We start from the raw sequence: 16,853 nt of genomic DNA, 5'->3' as shown, positions 1-16,853 counted from the left end.
TATCTATCTATCTATCTATCCCCACCTCCTTCTCTCTCTGATCTCTCTGCCTGTCCCCATGTCTCAGTATCTCCCCTGCCTTTGTGTCCTTACCTCTCTGTGTCTCCCTGCTCCCCCTTAGCTCCCCAGCTGCCCCCCCCATGTCCCCTGCTCCCTGTGGCTGACAGGTTGCCATGGCAGCACAAGCTGCTTCTCCTGCTGATAGGGTTGTCATGGAAACTGATCTCTCCCACAGCTGCCATGCCCTGAATAATTCATGGGCCCCTCCTGGTGTCCAGCCAGGATAGGGAAGGTGGGCTGTGACGTCCAGAGAGGAGTTGGGGCAGGGGGCAGAGGGCCAGGACTCCTGGATTCCATCCCTGGCTCTGGGAGGGCTGTGGGGTCTAGTGGTTAGAGCAGGGGGGCTTGGAGACAGGACTCCTTGGTTCTATCCCCAGGTCTGGTGTGGAGGGAGTGGGGTCTAGTGGATTAGAGCAGGGGGGATTCCTGGGTTGTATATCTGGCTGTGGGAGGGAAATGGGATCTAGTGGGGAGTCTGGGAGTCAGGACTCTTGGTATAGAGCTGGGTGAATTGGCAGTCAGGACTCCTGGGTTCTATCCTGGGGGTGGGAGCAGCATGGTGGGGTATGGGGTTAGAGCTGGGGTAGGGTATACAATGGGCGTGATGTTGGGTCTGTGCCCCACAGTGCGACCCAGGCCAGGCCACCAAGTACCTGTACGAACTGCTCTACAATGACCCCATCAAGATCATCCTTATGCCCGGCTGCAGCAGCGTCTCCACTCTGGTGGCCGAGGCCGCCCGCATGTGGAACCTCATCGTGGTGAGAGGGGCTGGGGGATTGGTGCGGGTGTGTCTCTGGGGTGTGAAGGGGCAAGGGGAGGTTACATCATGGGGAAGGGTTGTAAGGATTCGTATGTGTGAGTGTGGTGGTTGTGTGAGGGTTGGTGTGTGTGTGGGGAAGTTTCATGGATCTCACAAAGCTCTGGAATAGCCCCTGGGAGGACCCCTCCAGTGCGGCAGCCCCCTTAGGGTCATTCTCTCTCCCCTGGGTGAGCCCCTTGGCTTCAGTGCCTCCTGGCACTGAACCTCAGAGCCTGGAATACCCCTGCCTTGCACCGTGAGCTCCCTGCGGCGAGTCCACCTGGATTGGCTCCCCGACAGAGGGATACTCCTTCCCCTCAAAGGGAGCTATGCACCTCTGGTGTCCTTAAGCTGCAGTGCCTCCCCGCCAGCGTTGTGAATGCAGGAGGGTTGTTAGACATCCGGAACATAGCATGCCAAGTCTTTGGGTAGCACAGAGAACAGCACGGTCCATCTGGGTCAGTTCAGAGCCTAGAGCTCTCCTCTGACCCCTTCTTTGGCCCTGTCCAGAAACTTCTCCCGCTTCTCGCAACCCCACCGGGCCCATCCTCTGTCCTTTGTGCTTGTTCCCGGGCAAACATTGTCCTCCGGCCCTTTGTTCTCCAGCTGGTCAAACCTGGTTGGCTTCCTGCGGAGGGTCAGCCATGGTTGGTAGTCGCTAGGTACCGAATATCCAGGCAGTTGTCTTCTGTGACTCTTCCTGGCATGGGGCAGCCAGGTGTCAGTCATCCCTGGATCTCTGCAAAGAGTAAACAACTTTTTCCCCCACCTAGTCAACTGTGCAGCATATGGGGGAAACTGAGGCACACACTGTATTCATGCAAAACATTATGAAATATTCCCACTTGATCACAGGAAGTCGTGTCTTGGGATGTTGTGTGTGTTGGGGTAGGAGATGTTGTATGTACTGTATTTTGTGGGGAATAAGTGTCAGGATATGGTGTGGGTGTGTTGGAGGAGTGTTTGGGTGGGGGGCTGGGTGTTGGGGTATTGTGTGTGTGTGTTGTGGTGAGTGTGTTAGCGTGGGGGACTGGGTGTCGGGGTATTGTATTGGAGTGGGTGTGTTGGGGGACTGTTGGGGGAGGGGGCTGGGTGTTGGGGTATTGTGGGGGGGGGGCTGAGTGTCAGGGTATTGTTGGTGCGTGGGTTAGGGGGGTGTTGGGGTGGCAGGGCTGGGCATTGGGGTGTTGTGGGGGCATGTGCTGGGGTGCCCGCCCTGAGTCAGCTCTTCCCCCCACCCCCCATAGCTGTCATATGGCTCCAGCTCCCCAGCGCTCTCCAATCGCCAGCGCTTCCCCACCTTTTTCCGCACCCACCCCTCGGCCACGCTGCACAACCCCACGCGCGTCCAGCTCTTCAAGAAGTGGGGCTGGACCAAGATCGCGACCATCCAGCAGACCACGGAGGTCTTCACCTCGGTATGGCTGTGGCGCCCCAGCCCCCTGATCCCCACGGAGCCCCGGGCCCCTGACCCCCACAGGGATCTGCCTCCCACATCCTCCCAGACCCCCATGGCACCCTGGGCCCCTGACCCGCACAGGGATCTGCCCCCCACATCTTCCGTGACCCCCATGGTGCCCTGGACCATTGATCGCCGCAGGAGTCTGCCCCCAACAACCTCCTTGACTCCCATGAAGCACCGGGCCCCGACCCCCACGGTGCCCCAGATCCTGGTCCCCACCCCACCACATCCTCCCTGCCCCCCTCGGGGCATAGGACCCCTGCCCCTGCAGCCACCCTGGGCTCCCGATTCCCACAGTGACCCAGACCCCCAGCCCCCACAACACCGTGACCCACACAGCGCCCCTGACCTCGCAACCACCCCAGACTCCTGTGCCCGGTGCTTCTGACTCCTACAGCCACCCTGGATCCCACGGTGCCCCCTGCCCAATGCCCCTCATCCCCCCCCAGTACCCTCCCGGTGCCCCCAGCTCCCTTCTGACCCTCACTCCCTGTCCCCACCATGCCGCAGAGCTTCCTGCTCTCCCTCATATGCCCCCTCCCACTAGCTCCCCAGCTCTCCCTGACCCTCTCTGCTCTTTCTCCATGCCCCCTCCCCTCGCAGACCCTAGATGACCTGGACCAGCGGGTGAAGGAGGCTGGCATCGAGATCACCTTCCGCCAGAGCTTCTTCTCCGACCCTGCCGCACCCGTCCGCAGCCTCAAGGTGAGAGACCCCCGAGCTGGGGCTTGGGGGGATCTGGGGGAGGAGGGGCCTAGGGTTGGAGCGGGGTACCTAAGGGTAAGATGGTGGGGGCTTGGGCTCCTGGAGTGGGGGGAAGCTCAGAGCACGGTGAGGATGAGCCGATGGCTGGCGGGTGCCTGGGGCTGGGCTAGGCAGATGGGGGGCTCTCCCTATCTTCCCTGGTGGGAAACCCTGCCCCACCCCCATCCCCCCTGTGCTCCCCACGCCCCCTCCCAGCCGGGCACTCTGTCCATCCATCTGTCCATCTGCTGCTGGTTTGCCCTGGGACAGCACCCAGACACACAACAGGGCTCCCCTGGGATCTGGGGATCAGGGAGGGGGGGAAAGTGGTCAGGGACCCAGGGTGCCCCCAGGTTTGGCAGGACCCATAGGACACCTTCCATCCTCCCATGGAGGTTGTCACAGCCTCACATGGGGGTGGGGAATGCTCGGAGCCGTGCAAAGATATGAAAACGTATGCAAATGGGCAACTGCCTGTCAAGTGGTGAGTGAGGGTCTGGGGAGTGGAGTGAGCGGCAGTGAGTTGTTGTGGAGGTACATGGGGTTGGGGTCTGTGCTGGCGTGTCTGGAGGTAGAGCAGGGGTGTAACCGTGTCTACCCCCGGTTCACGTGGGTTGTGACAGTTCCCCCCCTCCCCCTTGGTGGCCTTCCCCACAGCGCCAGGACGCCCGCATCATCGTGGGGCTCTTCTATGAGACTGAAGCACGCAAGGTCTTCTGTGAGGTGAGACCTGGGGGTGGGGTTAAGTGCTGGGGGGCAGCCAGGTGGGGGGGGTGGGCTCTGTTCTAGGGGGGCAGCCACGGGAGAAGCGGGGCTGGGCTGGACTCAATACTGGGGGGCAGCCAGGGTGGAAGAGGTGGGGTCAGCACTGGGGCGGGGCAGCTGGGATGGGGGAGTCAGGCTCAGTGCTGGGGTGCAGCCATTGGGGGATGCCCCAGGTCTGGGGAGGAGCTGGGGGGCAGAGGAGCAAGGATGGCTACCTCCCATAGTACCAGACACCGGGGCCCTGTCCCCTCCAGTCCCCCAGAGGCCAGCACCAGAATTGCTGGGCTGTGTATGGTCCAAGTCAGGGGTCCCCCCTTCCCTGGGGAGACACTGCAGCCGCCCCACAAAGCCCTGCTGGGATGGGCCCCTGACTCAGCCTCGCCCCTCCTGCCCCATTGTGTGCCAGATAACTGCAGGGAGACACCCCACATCCCTACACACATCCACAGCACACACAAGCCCTGCAACAAACGCAAGCCCCACGCCCCGCAACACACGCACGCCCCGCAAAATGCATACACCCTGCAAAGCATGCGTGCCCTGCAGCACGCCCGCCCCACCCCCTGCAGTGCATGCACACACGCCCCACCCCCCGCAGCGTGCATGTGCCCCACAGCGCACACACACCCCATAACGCGCACGCCTCACAACGCCTCAACGCACAGGCCCCATCTCCCACAATGCACACGCTGCACAACACACACACCACACAACACACACAACAGGAGACTGCTGAGCCTAGCCAGCCAGATCTGTCTCTGCTCTCTCTCTTGCTCCTCACCCAGCTCCCCGAACATCTCTGGGGCTCCCCCTAGCGTCTCCATGGCTCTCTGGTGATGTGGGGCGAAGCCCCACGGCCTCCCATGACACCCCCAGTGCCACCCCCCAGTCCGAGATCTTGTCTGTGCCACTTCTGCTGTCGCAGCCTGTGGCCTGCATGTCTCTGCTGTAGGGACCCAGGCCTGCACTGCCGGGTGTCAGTGCCTATGTGTAATAGTGTCTCTTATGGGTGGTTTGATACTGGGTCAGTCACAGTTGCGCAGCCCCTCACCTGGCCCAGTTGTACTGGTCTCCAAGTGCCCTGTCTCAGTGGAGGTGATTCCCTTCCCCATCCGGGAGTCTGGGAACAGCCAGACTAGCCTCAGACCCTTGATAGCGGTGTAACTGTCCACCTAGTGGGCTGTACAGATAACTACCACCATAGAGAGACAGATGGACAGCATGTGTGTGTGTGTGTGAACAAGGCCTGGGGGGTGGGGAGGGGATGTGTGGAAAGTGACAGGTGGATCCAAACATAGAGGTACAGAGCTTAGCTAGATCAGAGGGGGGGCGGGGATAGATGGATGGAGAGGGGGTGTATGGGGATGGATGGATGGAGGGGGGCGCATGGGGATGGATGGATAATGGAGAGGGGGTGCATGGGGATGGATGGATGGATGGATGGAGAGGGGGCACATGGGAATGGATGGATGGATGGAGAGGGGGTGCATGGGGAAGGATGGACGGACGGAGAGGGGGCGCATGGGGAAGGATGGATGGATGGAGGGGGGCATATGGTGATGGATGGATGGATGGATGGAGGGGGCGCATGGGGATGGATGGATGGAGAGGGGGCGCATGGGGATGGGTGGATGGAGGGGGGCGCATGGGGACAGATGGATGGATGGAGGGGAAGTAGGGGATGGAGGGTTGGTTGGGTGGCTGGATGGAGCAGCGTGCTGGTCTGAGCTGGGAGCACGTCTCTCGGACGTGCCTCCCTGCAGGTGTACAAGGAGAAGCTGTATGGGAAGCGGTACGTCTGGTTCCTGATTGGCTGGTATGCCGACAATTGGTTTCGCATCAAGGACCCTGCCATTAACTGCACAGAGGCAGAGATGGCGGAGGCGGTGGAGGGGCATGTCACCACCGAGATCGTCATGCTGAACCCTGAGAACACCCGAAGCATCTCCAACATGGTGAGGGCAGGGAGACCCGGGCACCTGGGAGGCCCGGGGGTGGGGACGACACAGGAGGGGGCAGTTGCGGGGCATGAGGGACTAGAGGGGTGGGGGGGCCAAGGGGGACGCGAGAGCACGGGAGCTGGGGTGGAGGGGCAGCAGAGACTGGGAAGGAGAGGGGGATCAGAGAAGACCTTGGAGGAGGGCAATGGGACTGGGGGTCAATATGGGACAGGAAGACCTGGGGTGACTGATGAAGAGAGACGGAGGGGGCAGTGGGCCCCCATATCACTTCCGTTCCTTTGGCTCACTGTTCCCACCCCTTGGCCCTGCAGACCTCCCAGGAGTTCATTGAGAAGCTGCAGAAGCGGCTGGGCAAGAACCCGGAGGAGACGGGGGGTTTCCAGGAGGCGCCGCTGGCCTATGATGCCATCTGGGCCCTGGCCCTGGCGCTTAACAAGACCTCGGCCGAGCTGGTGAAGAAGGGACTGCGACTGGAGGACTTCAACTACAACAACAAGAACATCACCGACGAGATCTACCGCGCCCTTAACTCCTCCGCCTTTGAGGGGGTGTCGGTGAGTGACCCCTGTGCCCCTGACCCTGTGCAACCACAACCCTACGACCCCCTGATCCCGGACACCTATGCCCCCTACTACCCATCCCACGCCCCCTAATGCCCATCCCATCACCGACAAGATCTACCGCGCCATCAATTCCTCTGCCTTTGAGCGGGTGTCGGTGAGTGTCCCCTGCGTCTCTTGACCCTGACCCCATGCGACCCTGAGCCCACATGACCCCGCAAACCCCTGACCCCGACCCCATACCCCCTAATGCGCATCCCGCGCCCCCTAACGCCCACCCCATCACCGACGAAGTCTACCGGGCCCTCAACTCCTCCGCCTTTGAGGGGGTGTCAGTGAGTGACCCCCTCTGCCCCTGATCCTGCAACACCAACCCTGCGACCCCGCACCCCCCTGACCCCGACCCAACAACCTCTGATCTGACCCTGCGCCCCCAACCCAAATGCCTGCCCTGTCACCGACGAGATCTACTGCTCCCTCAACTCCTCTGCCTTCGAGAGGATGTTGGTGAGTGACCCCCGCACCCCCTGACCCTGCACCCCCGACCCTGCTGACCCCAACCCGGCCCCCTGACGCTGAACCCCTTAACGCCCACCGCATCACCAACGAGATCTACCGTGCCCTCAACTCCTCCACTTTTGAGGGGGTGTCAGTGAGTGACCCCCGCACCTTTTCTTGACCTGCTTCTCACAAACCGGGAAGAATTAGTGGGGAAAGCAAAAGTGGATGGGAATCTGGGAGGCAGTGACCATGAGTTGGTTGAGTTCAGGATCCTGACACAAGGAAGAAAGGTAAGCAGCAGGATACGGACCCTAGACTTCAGGAAAGCAGATTTCGACTCCCTCAGGGAACGGATGGGTAGGATCCCTTGGGGGACTAACATGAAGGGGAAAGGAGTCCAGGAGAGCTGGCTGTATTTCAAGGAAACCCTGTTGAGGTTACAGGGACAAACCATCCCGATGAGTCGAAAGAATAGTAAATATGGCAGGCGACCAGCTTGGCTTAACGGTGAAATCCTAGCGGATCTTAAACATAAAAAAGAAGCTTACAAGAAGTGGAAGGTTGGACATATGACCAGGGAAGAGTATAAAAATATTGCTCGGGCACGTAGGAATGAAATCAGGAGGGTCAAATCGCACCTGGAGCTGCAACTATCAAGAGATGTCAAGAGTAACAAGAAGGGTTTCTTCAGGTATGTTGGCAACAAGAAGAAAGCCAGGGAAAGTGTGGGCCCCTTACTGAATGAGGGAGGCAACTTAGTGACAGAGGATGTGGAAGAAGCTAATGTACTCAATGCTTTTTTTGCCTCTGTCTTCACTAACAAGGTCAGCTCCCAGACTGCTGCGCTGGGCATCACAACATGGGGAATAGATGGCCAGCCCTTTGTGGAGAAAGAGGTGGTTCAGGACTATTTAGAAAAGCTGGACATGCACAAGTCCATGGGGCCGGACGAGTTGCATCCGAGAGTGCTGAAGGAATTGGCGGCTGTGATTGCAGAGCCATTGGCCATTATCTTTGAAAACTCGTGGCGAATGGGGGAAGTCCCGGATGACTGGAAAAAGGCTAATGTAGTGCCAATCTTTAAAAAAGGGAAGAAGGAGGATCCTGGGAACTACAGGCCAGTCAGCCTCACCTCAGTCCCTGGAAAAATCATGGAGCAGGTCCTCAAAGAATCAATCCTGAAGCACTTACATGAGACAAAAGTGATCAGGAACAGTCAGCATGGATTCACCAAGGGAAGGTCATGCCTGACTAATCTAATCGCCTTCTCTGATGAGATTACTGGTTCTGTGGATGAAGGGAAAGCAGTGGATGTATTGTTTCTTGACTTTAGCAAAGCTTTTGACACGGTCTCCCACAGTATTCTTGTCAGCAAGTTAAAGAAGTATGGGCTGGATGAATGCACTCTAAGGTGGGTAGAAAGCTGGCTAGATTGTCGGGCTCAACGGGTAGTGATCAATGGCTCCATGTCTAGTTGGCAGCCAGTGTCAAGTGGAGTGCCCCAGGGGTCGTTCCTGGGGCCGGTTTTGTTCAATATCTTCATAAATGATCTGGAGGATGGTGTGGATTGCACTCTCAGCAAATTTGCGGATGACACTAAACTGGGAGGAGTGGTAGATACGCTGGAGGGCAGGGATAGGATACAGAGGGACCTAGACAAATTGGAGGATTGGGCCAAAAGAAATCTGATGAGGTTCAATAAGGATAAGTGCAGGGTCCTGCACTTAGGACGGAAGAACCCAATGCACAGCTACAGACTAGGGACCGAATGGCTAGGCAGCAGTTCTGCGGAAAAGGACCTAGGGGTGACAGTGGACGAGAAGCTGGATATGAGTCAGCAGTGTGCCCTTGTTGCCAAGAAGGCCAATGGCATTTTGGAATGTATAAGTAGGGGCATAGCGAGTAGATCGAGGGACGTGATCGTCCCCCTCTATTCGACATTGGTGAGGCCTCATCTGGAGTACTGTGTCCAGTTTTGGGCCCCACACTACAAGAAGGATGTGGATAAATTGGAGAGAGTCCAGCGAAGGGCAACAAAAATGATTAGGGGTCTGGAACACATGACTTATGGGGAGAGGCTGAGGGAACTGGGATTGTTTAGTCTGCAGAAGAGAAGAATGAGGGGGGATTTGATAGCTGCTTTCAACTACCTGAGAGATGGTTCCAGAGAGGAAGGTACTAGACTATTCTCAGTGGTAGAAGAGGACAGGACAAGGAGTAATGGTCTCAAGTTGCAGTGAGGGAGGTTTAGGTTGGATATTAGGAAAAACTTTTTCACTAGGAGGGTGGTGAAACACTGGAATGCGTTACCTAGGGAGGTGGTAGAATCTCCTTCCTTAGAAGTTTTTAAAGTCAGACTTGACAAAGCCCTGGCTGGGATGATTTAATTGGGGATTGGTCCTGCTTTGAGCAGGGGGTTGGACTAGATGACCTCCTGAGGTCCCTTCCAACCCTGATATTCTATGATTCTGTGATTCCTTACCGTGATCCTCTGCCCCTGGCCCTGCGCACCGTGACTCTGCGCCCCCTGACCCAACCCCTGTGACGTAGTAGGGAGTATTAACCTGGTAATGTTGCACTGGAGTTTTATTAGTTTATTGTCTTCTGCTAACAAGGGGCGTGCCTCCGTTTCCCTGGGGTACTTCACCAATAGTAGATGGTGATGGGAAATAAGGGTGTGACTTCACTGAGGGATAATACTTGATGGGCAGCATGAACGATGGCAATGGTGGCTGCCCTTCGTAACCTGAGCCCAGGAGGGGGATGGGGCCAGGTGACACCTTCTGCCCTGGAGGAAACTGGACAAAGGCTGGAGGAGGAGCTGGGGGTGTGTCTGGTGGAGGCAGCGGGAAGGTGTTTCAGTTTGGAGGTGGCTGGGGAGATTGGGGGAGGCCCAGAACCTGGATCTGGGCTCCCTGCCCCAAGATGGACCTGTCTGAGGGGGTCCTGTTTTCTGTACCTACAAGCTCTGTTTTAGACTATGTTCCTGTCATCTAATAAACCTCCTGTTTTACTGGGTGACTGAGAGTCATGGTGAACTGCAGGAAGTGGGGGGTGCAGGGCCCTGACTCCCCCACACTCCGTGACAACTGGTGGGAGAAGTGAGATGTACTTTGTCTCATGGATGGCGCTTCCTGCAGTAAGTGACTGGGGAGCAGCAAAATGAAAGGGGGATTAACGAGGACCAGGTGTGCTGAAGGCTCAGAAAGGAGTGGTTTCAGAAGGCAGAGGAGCTACGCTTAGGCCCTTGGGAGTGTGTGACCAGCGAGAAGGACTGTTGCAGTAATGGGGTCCCCCTGGGGACTGCAGTGAGCAGTTTCAGGGCCAGAGGAGTCTGTGGCTTGACCCTGGGAGTGAGGTGGTGAGCTGGAAAAGGGCTGGCACAGTAGGGGTTCTTCCGGGAAACTGTGGAGAGCTGAGAGCACACAGGACTGCGAGTCCACAACAACTTGGGAACAGCGGGGAGATGTATAACCGTTTCCTTAAGAGGGACATTTTAGAGCTGTGCAAGGAGAGGGGGCTTCGCAGAGGGAAAGGCATCAAAGCATAGCTGATTGCCCAGCTGGAGGAGGAGGATCGCTAGGTGGAGCTGATCCCTGTCCCTGAGGGAAGCAGCCCAGCAGATGCAGCGATGGCACTGGTATCTGTACCGGCTGGGAGTGGTCAGACTGCTGCCAAGGGCACTCCGAGGCCCTTCCTACCTATGGCTAGGGGAGGAGCTAGAAGCAGCCAGGCAAGTCCCAGGGGCACTGTGACCCCCATGGCCAGCAGGGGATCCTCACGGCCAAGCTCCCCATAGCTGGAGCTGAGGCAGCTGGAATGGAAGAGGGAGATAAAACTGAAAGAGCTGGAGAATCGGGAGAAACAGCTGCAGCATGAACTGGAGTTGGCAAAGCTGAGGAGCAGAGAGCCCCCTGCTGCAGTGAGTGAGGGGGGACCCAGGACTGCATGGAGCTTTGATAAGCACATCCTGTCCCAGTTTAAGGAAGGGGAGGACATAAATGAATTCCTGATGGCCTTTGAGAAGGCCTGTGGGCTGCACAGAGTTGACCCTGCAGACAGGCTCCGGTTTCTCACCCCCTTACTGGACCTCAAAGCCGCAGGGATGTACAGTCAAATGGAAGGGTGGAGGCAAGGGACTATGAACTATTCAAAAAGGCCCTGTTACGTAAGTTTGGGATGACTCTTGAGGCATACTGGAAAAAGTTCCAGAGACAGTGTAAAACCCCTGAGGACATATATCTGGAACTGTTCCTCCGAATGGATGGCTATGTCAACAAGTGCGCAGATGGAGCCCAGACTAAGGAGGACATGGTTAAATTGGTTGTACTGGAGCACCTGTATGAACATTGCCCATCTGACCTGAGGACAAAAAGCCGGAGGACCTGCAGAGCAGAGGGCAGCTGGCCAACAATTTTGTGGACAACCGGTCGGGGTGGAACGGAGGAGTCCCAAAAGAGTAAGCCCACCACGGTGCAGAGAGAGAGTTATCCCGGGACCCCACAAAGGGGGAATGTGAAGAACCCCCTCTCAAGGGGAACAACCGGTATCAGGACCAACCGACTGGCTCGAGGGGACCAACCGAACGTGAATTGTTATTACTGTGGGCAGAGAAGCCACATATAGCTCCAGTGCCCCAAGCTTAAGGACAGACTGAGCAAATCGAACCCTCACAGGGTTAACTGGGTAGGGACACAGTCGGAGGAGAGGCAGGCTTCCCAGGCAGTTGGGGCTGGCAGCTTACCAACTGCTCAGGAGGAGGAGTTTCCCAGATCCACTTCTCTGAGGGGCTTGATGCTCCGGACTCAAGGTTCTCAGTTTACAGGGTGGGCTCAGGGTTGTCCCTGCGGAGCGAGTGCCTTGTTCCCCTGGAGGTGGACGGGAGGAAGATAAGTGGATACTGGGACATGGGCACTGAGGTGACGCTGGCCCGGCCCGAGGTGGTGGCCCCAGATCGGGTAGTGCCCGATACCTACCTGACCCTGATGGGTGTGAGCGGGACCCCATTCAAGGTGCTCATGGCGTGGGTACATCTGAAATGGAGGGCCAAGGAGGGTCCCAAGGACATGGGGGTGCACCATCATTTGCCCACTGAGGTGTTGATGTGGGCTGACCTAGAGGATTGGCCAAGCAACCCTCAGAACGTCCTAGTCGTGACCCATAGCCAGAGCTGGCAAGGGGCACTACACCCTGACATTCGGGAGGGTACCTCACCAGAGGCGCAGGACACTACCCTGGAGGGGAGGGAGTGTCCAGGGACAAAGTTCAGAGGGGCTGAGGCTTCAGACCCAGCCAGTGAGAGAAAGCAGAGATCCATACCTTCCCCAGCTGATGAATTCCAGGCTGAGTTGCAGAAAGATCACTCCTTGCAAAAGCTAAGGGACCTGGCTGGCCTCAGTGCGGGAAAGGCTGCCAGGAGAGGTTTTTGTGGGAGAAGGGATTCCTGTACCGAGAATGGTCTCCCCCAGGGGATGTGGAGTTGTGAGGGATCCGGAGGCAGCTGGTGGTCCCCCAGAAGTATCACCGCAAGCTACTGTACCTGGCCCATGACATCCCTCTCTCAGGCCACCAGGGAATCTGGCGCACCAGGCAGAGGCTGCTACAAAACTTTTACTGGCCTGGAGTCTTTAATACTGTCCAACAGTATTGCAGATCCTGTGACCCTTGTCAGACAGTGGGGTAGCCCCGGGACAAGGGGAAAGCGGCTTTGAGACCTTTGCCCATGATAGAGGAGCCTGTTCAGAAGGTGGCTGTGGACATAGTGGGGCTTCTCAGCAAGACAACCCGGTCGGGGAAGAAATACATTCTGGTGGTGGTAGATTTCGCTACTTGTTACCCCAAGGCAGTGGCCTTGTCGTCTATCGAAGCAGACACAGTGGCAGATGCACTCCTTACCATTTTCAGCCAAGTGGTGTTCCCCAAGGAAGTCTTGACAGACCAGAGATCCAACTTCATGTCAGCCCTGCTCTGATGATTGTGGGAGAAATGTGGGGTCTGGCACATCTGGGCCTCAGCATATCACCCCCAGTCCAATGGGCTGGTGGAGAGGTTCAATGGAACTTTAAAGATGATGATGAAAACCTTTATGAACCAGCACCAGCAGGATTGGGGACAAGTATTTACCTCACCTGCTGTTCCCGTGCAGGGAAGTACCCCAGGAGTCTGCCAGATTTTCGCCTTTTGAACTGTTATATGGAAGAAGGATAAGGGGGCCCCTGGACCTGATGAGAGACAAATGGGAGGGGAAAGCCACTCCCGATGGAGAATCAGTGGTGGTGTATATCTTGACCTTCTGAGAAAGACTTGCTGAGCTCATGGGCCAGAGCCCAGAGGAAGCAGAAGGTCTAGTATGACTGCATGGCGCAGGCCCGCGCCTATGCCACCGGGGACCAGGTGATGGTTCTCATTCCTGTGAGAAAAAATGAACTACAAGCCTCCTGGGAAGGCCCTTTCAAAGTTGTCAAGCAACTAAATGAGGTAAACTATATGGTGAAGCTGTCTAACCAGGCACACCGCCACCGGGTGTACCGCGTTAACATGATGAAGCCGTATTATGACGGGGAATATGGTCTTGGCCGTGTGTGGGCATTGGGAGGAGCAGGGAGATGACCCTTTAGTGCATCTATTCCCTGAGACAGGAGCTGGCTCCTCCCTGGAAACAATTCCCCTCTCTGATCAGCTAACACCTGTCCAGCAAGCTGAGATCAGAGGGGTGCTGCATCATTACCGACAGCTGTTTTCCAACCAGCCTGGACGCACTAATCTGACTGTCCACCGGGTGCAGACAGGGTCGCATCTTCCTATAGGATGCTCCCCCTTCCGAGTCACAAAACTGCTCAGGACCTGGAAAGAGAGGTCAGTGACATGCTGGCTTTGGGGGTGATCCAGCCATCGGCCAGCCCTTGGGCCTCTCCTGTAGTGTTACTGTAGTCCCCAAAAAGGATGAGTCAATCCGGTTCTGTGGACTATCGGAAGCTTAATGCCATCACCATATCTGATGCCTACCCCATGCCAAGGCCTGACGAGCTCCTAGACAAGCTGGGAGGAGCTCACTACCTTACCACTGTGGATCTTACAAAGGGCTACTGGCAGGTGCTGCTGGATGCAGATGCCAGGCTGAAATCTGCCTTTATCACGCCTCTAGGGCTCTATGAGTTCCTGGCCCTGCCTTTCGGATTCAAGGGGGCATCTGCTACCTTCCAGCGCCGGGTGGGTCAGCTGCTGAGGGGAATGGAGAGTTTTGCTGTGACGTACATTGATGACATCTGCATCTTTAGCCAGACCTGGGAGGACCATGTGTCCCAGGTTAAACAGGTGCTGGACCGACTCCAGGAGGCTGGCCTGACCATAAAAGCTGAGAAGTGCAAGGTGGGGATGGCTGAAGTATCTTACCTGGGCCACCGGGTGGGGAGCAGCTGCCTAAAGCTAGAACTTGCAATGGTGGAGGCGATCAGAGACTGTTCTCCAAACCAAAAAGCAGGTTCAGGCCTTTGTTGGAATGGCTGGGTATTATCGAAAGTTTGTGCCACCCTTTAGCTCCATAGCCATCCCCATCACTGAGCTATGCAAGAAGGAAAAGCCAGACAAGGTGGTCTGGACCGAGCAGTGCCAGATGGCTCTCTGTGCACTGAAGGAGGCTCTGGTCAGAGGCCCAGTTCTGGTAAACCCAGACTTTAACAAGCCCTTTATAGTGTTCACCGACGCCTCAGACATGGGGCTGGGTGCAGTGTTAATGCAGGAGGAAGAAAAGGGGGAGAGACATCCCATCGTGTACCTGAGCCAGAAGTTGTTACCTCGGGAGCAAAACTATGCGGCCGTAGAAAAGGAATGCCGGGCTATGGTATGGGCCCTTAAGAAACTACAGCTATATCTATTTGGGCAACACTTCACTGTGTACACTGACCAGTATCCCTTGACCTGGCTACACCTGATGAAAGGAGCCAATGCCAAGCATCTTTTTTGCCTCCGTCTTCCCGAACAAGGTCAGCTCCCAGACTGCTGCGCTGGGCATCACAACATGGGGAATAGATGGCCAGCCCTCTGTGGAGAAAGAGGTGGTTAGGGACTATTTAGAAAAGCTGGACATGCACAAGTCCATGGGGCCGGACGAGTTGCATCTGAGAGTGCTAAAGGAACTGGCGGCTGTGATTGCAGAGCCATTGGCCATTATCTTTGAAAACTCGTGGCGAACGGGGGAAGTCCCGGATGACTGGAAAAAGGCTAATGTAGTGCCAATCTTTAAAAAAGGGAAGAAGGAGGATCCTGGGAACTACAGGCCAGTCAGCCTCACCTCAGTCCCCGGAAAAATCATGGAGCAGGTCCTCAAAGAATCAATCCTGAAGCACTTACATGAGAGAAAAGTGATCAGGAACAGTCAGCATGGATTCACCAAGGGAAGGTCATGCCTGACTAATCTAATCACCTTCTATGATGAGATTACTGGTTCTGTGGATGAAGGGAAAGTAGTGGATGTATTGTTTCTTGACTTTAGCAAAGCTTTTGACACGGTCTCCCACAGTATTCTTGTCAGCAAGTTAAAGAAGTATGGGCTGGATGAATGCACTCTAAGGTGGGTAGAAAGTTGGCTAGATTGTCGGGCTCAACAGGTAGTGATCAATGGCTCCATGTCTAGTTGGCAGCCGGTATCAAGTGGAGTGCCCCAGGGGTCGTTCCTGGGGCCGGTTTTGTTCAATATCTTCATAAATGATCTGGAGGATGGTGTGGATTGTACTCTCAGCAAATTTGCGGATGATACTAAACTGGGAGAAGTGGTAGATACGCTGGAGGGCAGGAATAGGATACAGAGGGACCTAGACAAATTGGAGGATTGGGCCAAAAGAAATCTGATGAGGTTCAATAAGGATAAGTGCAGGGTCCTGCACTTGGGACGGAAGAACCCAATGCACCGCTACAGACTAGGGACCGAATGGCTACGCAGCAGTTCTGCGGAAAAGGACCTAGGGGTGACAGTGGACGAGAAGCTGGATATGAGTCAGCAGTATGCCCTTGTTGCCAAGAAGGCCAATGGCATTTTGGGATGTATAAGTAGGGGCATAGCGAGCAGATCGAGGGACGTGATCGTCCCCCTCTGTTCGACATTGGTGAGGCCTCATCTGGAGTACTGTGTCCAGTTTTGGGCCCCACACTACAAGAAGGATGTGGATAAATTGGAGAGAGTCCAGCGAAGGGCAACAAAAATGATTAGGGGTCTGGAACACACGACTTATGAGGAGAGGCTGAGGGAACTGGGATTGTTTAGTCTGCAGAAGAGAAGAATGAGGGGGGATTTGATAGCTGCTTTCAACTACCTGAGAGATGGTTCCAGAGAGGATGGATCTAGACTATTCTCAGTGGTAGAAGAGGACAGGACAAGGAGTAATGGTCTCAAGTTGCAGTGGGGGAGGTTTAGGTTGGATATTAGGAAAAACTTTTTCACTAGGAGGGTGGTGAAACACTGGAATGCGTTACCTAGGGAGGTGGTAGAATCTCCTTCCTTAGAAGTTTTTAAGGTCAGACTTGACAAAGCTCTGGCTGGGATGATTTAACTGGGGATTGGTCCTGCTTTGAGCAGGGAGTTGGACTAGATGACCTCCTGAGGTCCCTTCTAACCCTGATATTCTATGATTTTATTCTATGATTCTATGATTCCTGAGATGGAGCCTGCTCCTGCAGGATTACGATATGGAGGTGGTCCATGTGAAGGGGAGTGCCAACGTGATAGCTGATGTGTTGTCCCGGAGAGGGGGCCCTGAACTTCCCCAGGTCACTGGTTAGAGTGACCCCGCTCAGTTCAGTCTTGAAGGGGGGAGAGTTGTGACGGAGTGGGGAGTATTAACCTGGTAATGTTGCATGGGAGTTTTACTAGTTTACTATCTTCTGCTTACACAAGACATGCCTCCGTTTCCCTGGGGTACTGCACCAATACTCGATGGTGATGGGAAATAAGGGTGTGACTTCACTGAGGGATGATACTTGACGGCCAGCACGTAAAGAATGGC

At 56.0% G+C, this 16,853-nt stretch overlaps 1 protein-coding gene across 3 annotated transcripts in view; it reads left to right on the top strand.

Moving 5' to 3' along the window:
- Positions 1-16,853, top strand: part of GABBR1 (gamma-aminobutyric acid type B receptor subunit 1) — a 64,501-nt gene that overhangs the window by 25,186 nt on the left and 22,462 nt on the right. For 2 of the 3 annotated variants that reach the window (XM_073311978.1, XM_073311980.1), the window contains exons 8-13: positions 687-821; positions 2,110-2,280; positions 2,928-3,029; positions 3,726-3,791; positions 5,597-5,788; positions 6,106-6,348. In XM_073311978.1, the coding sequence (XP_073168079.1) occupies positions 687-821; positions 2,110-2,280; positions 2,928-3,029; positions 3,726-3,791; positions 5,597-5,788; positions 6,106-6,348 (909 nt within the window). The remainder of the gene's footprint in view (positions 1-686; positions 822-2,109; positions 2,281-2,927; positions 3,030-3,725; positions 3,792-5,596; positions 5,789-6,105; positions 6,349-16,853) is intronic. The other variant, XM_073311979.1, reaches the window with a different exon arrangement.

This window comes from Lepidochelys kempii, chromosome 14, assembly GCF_965140265.1.
Source record: "Lepidochelys kempii isolate rLepKem1 chromosome 14, rLepKem1.hap2, whole genome shotgun sequence".
Lineage (NCBI taxonomy): Eukaryota > Metazoa > Chordata > Testudines > Cheloniidae > Lepidochelys > Lepidochelys kempii.
Note: the sequence above shows the minus strand (reverse complement) of the source record. Positions and strands in the feature narration are given on the sequence as shown.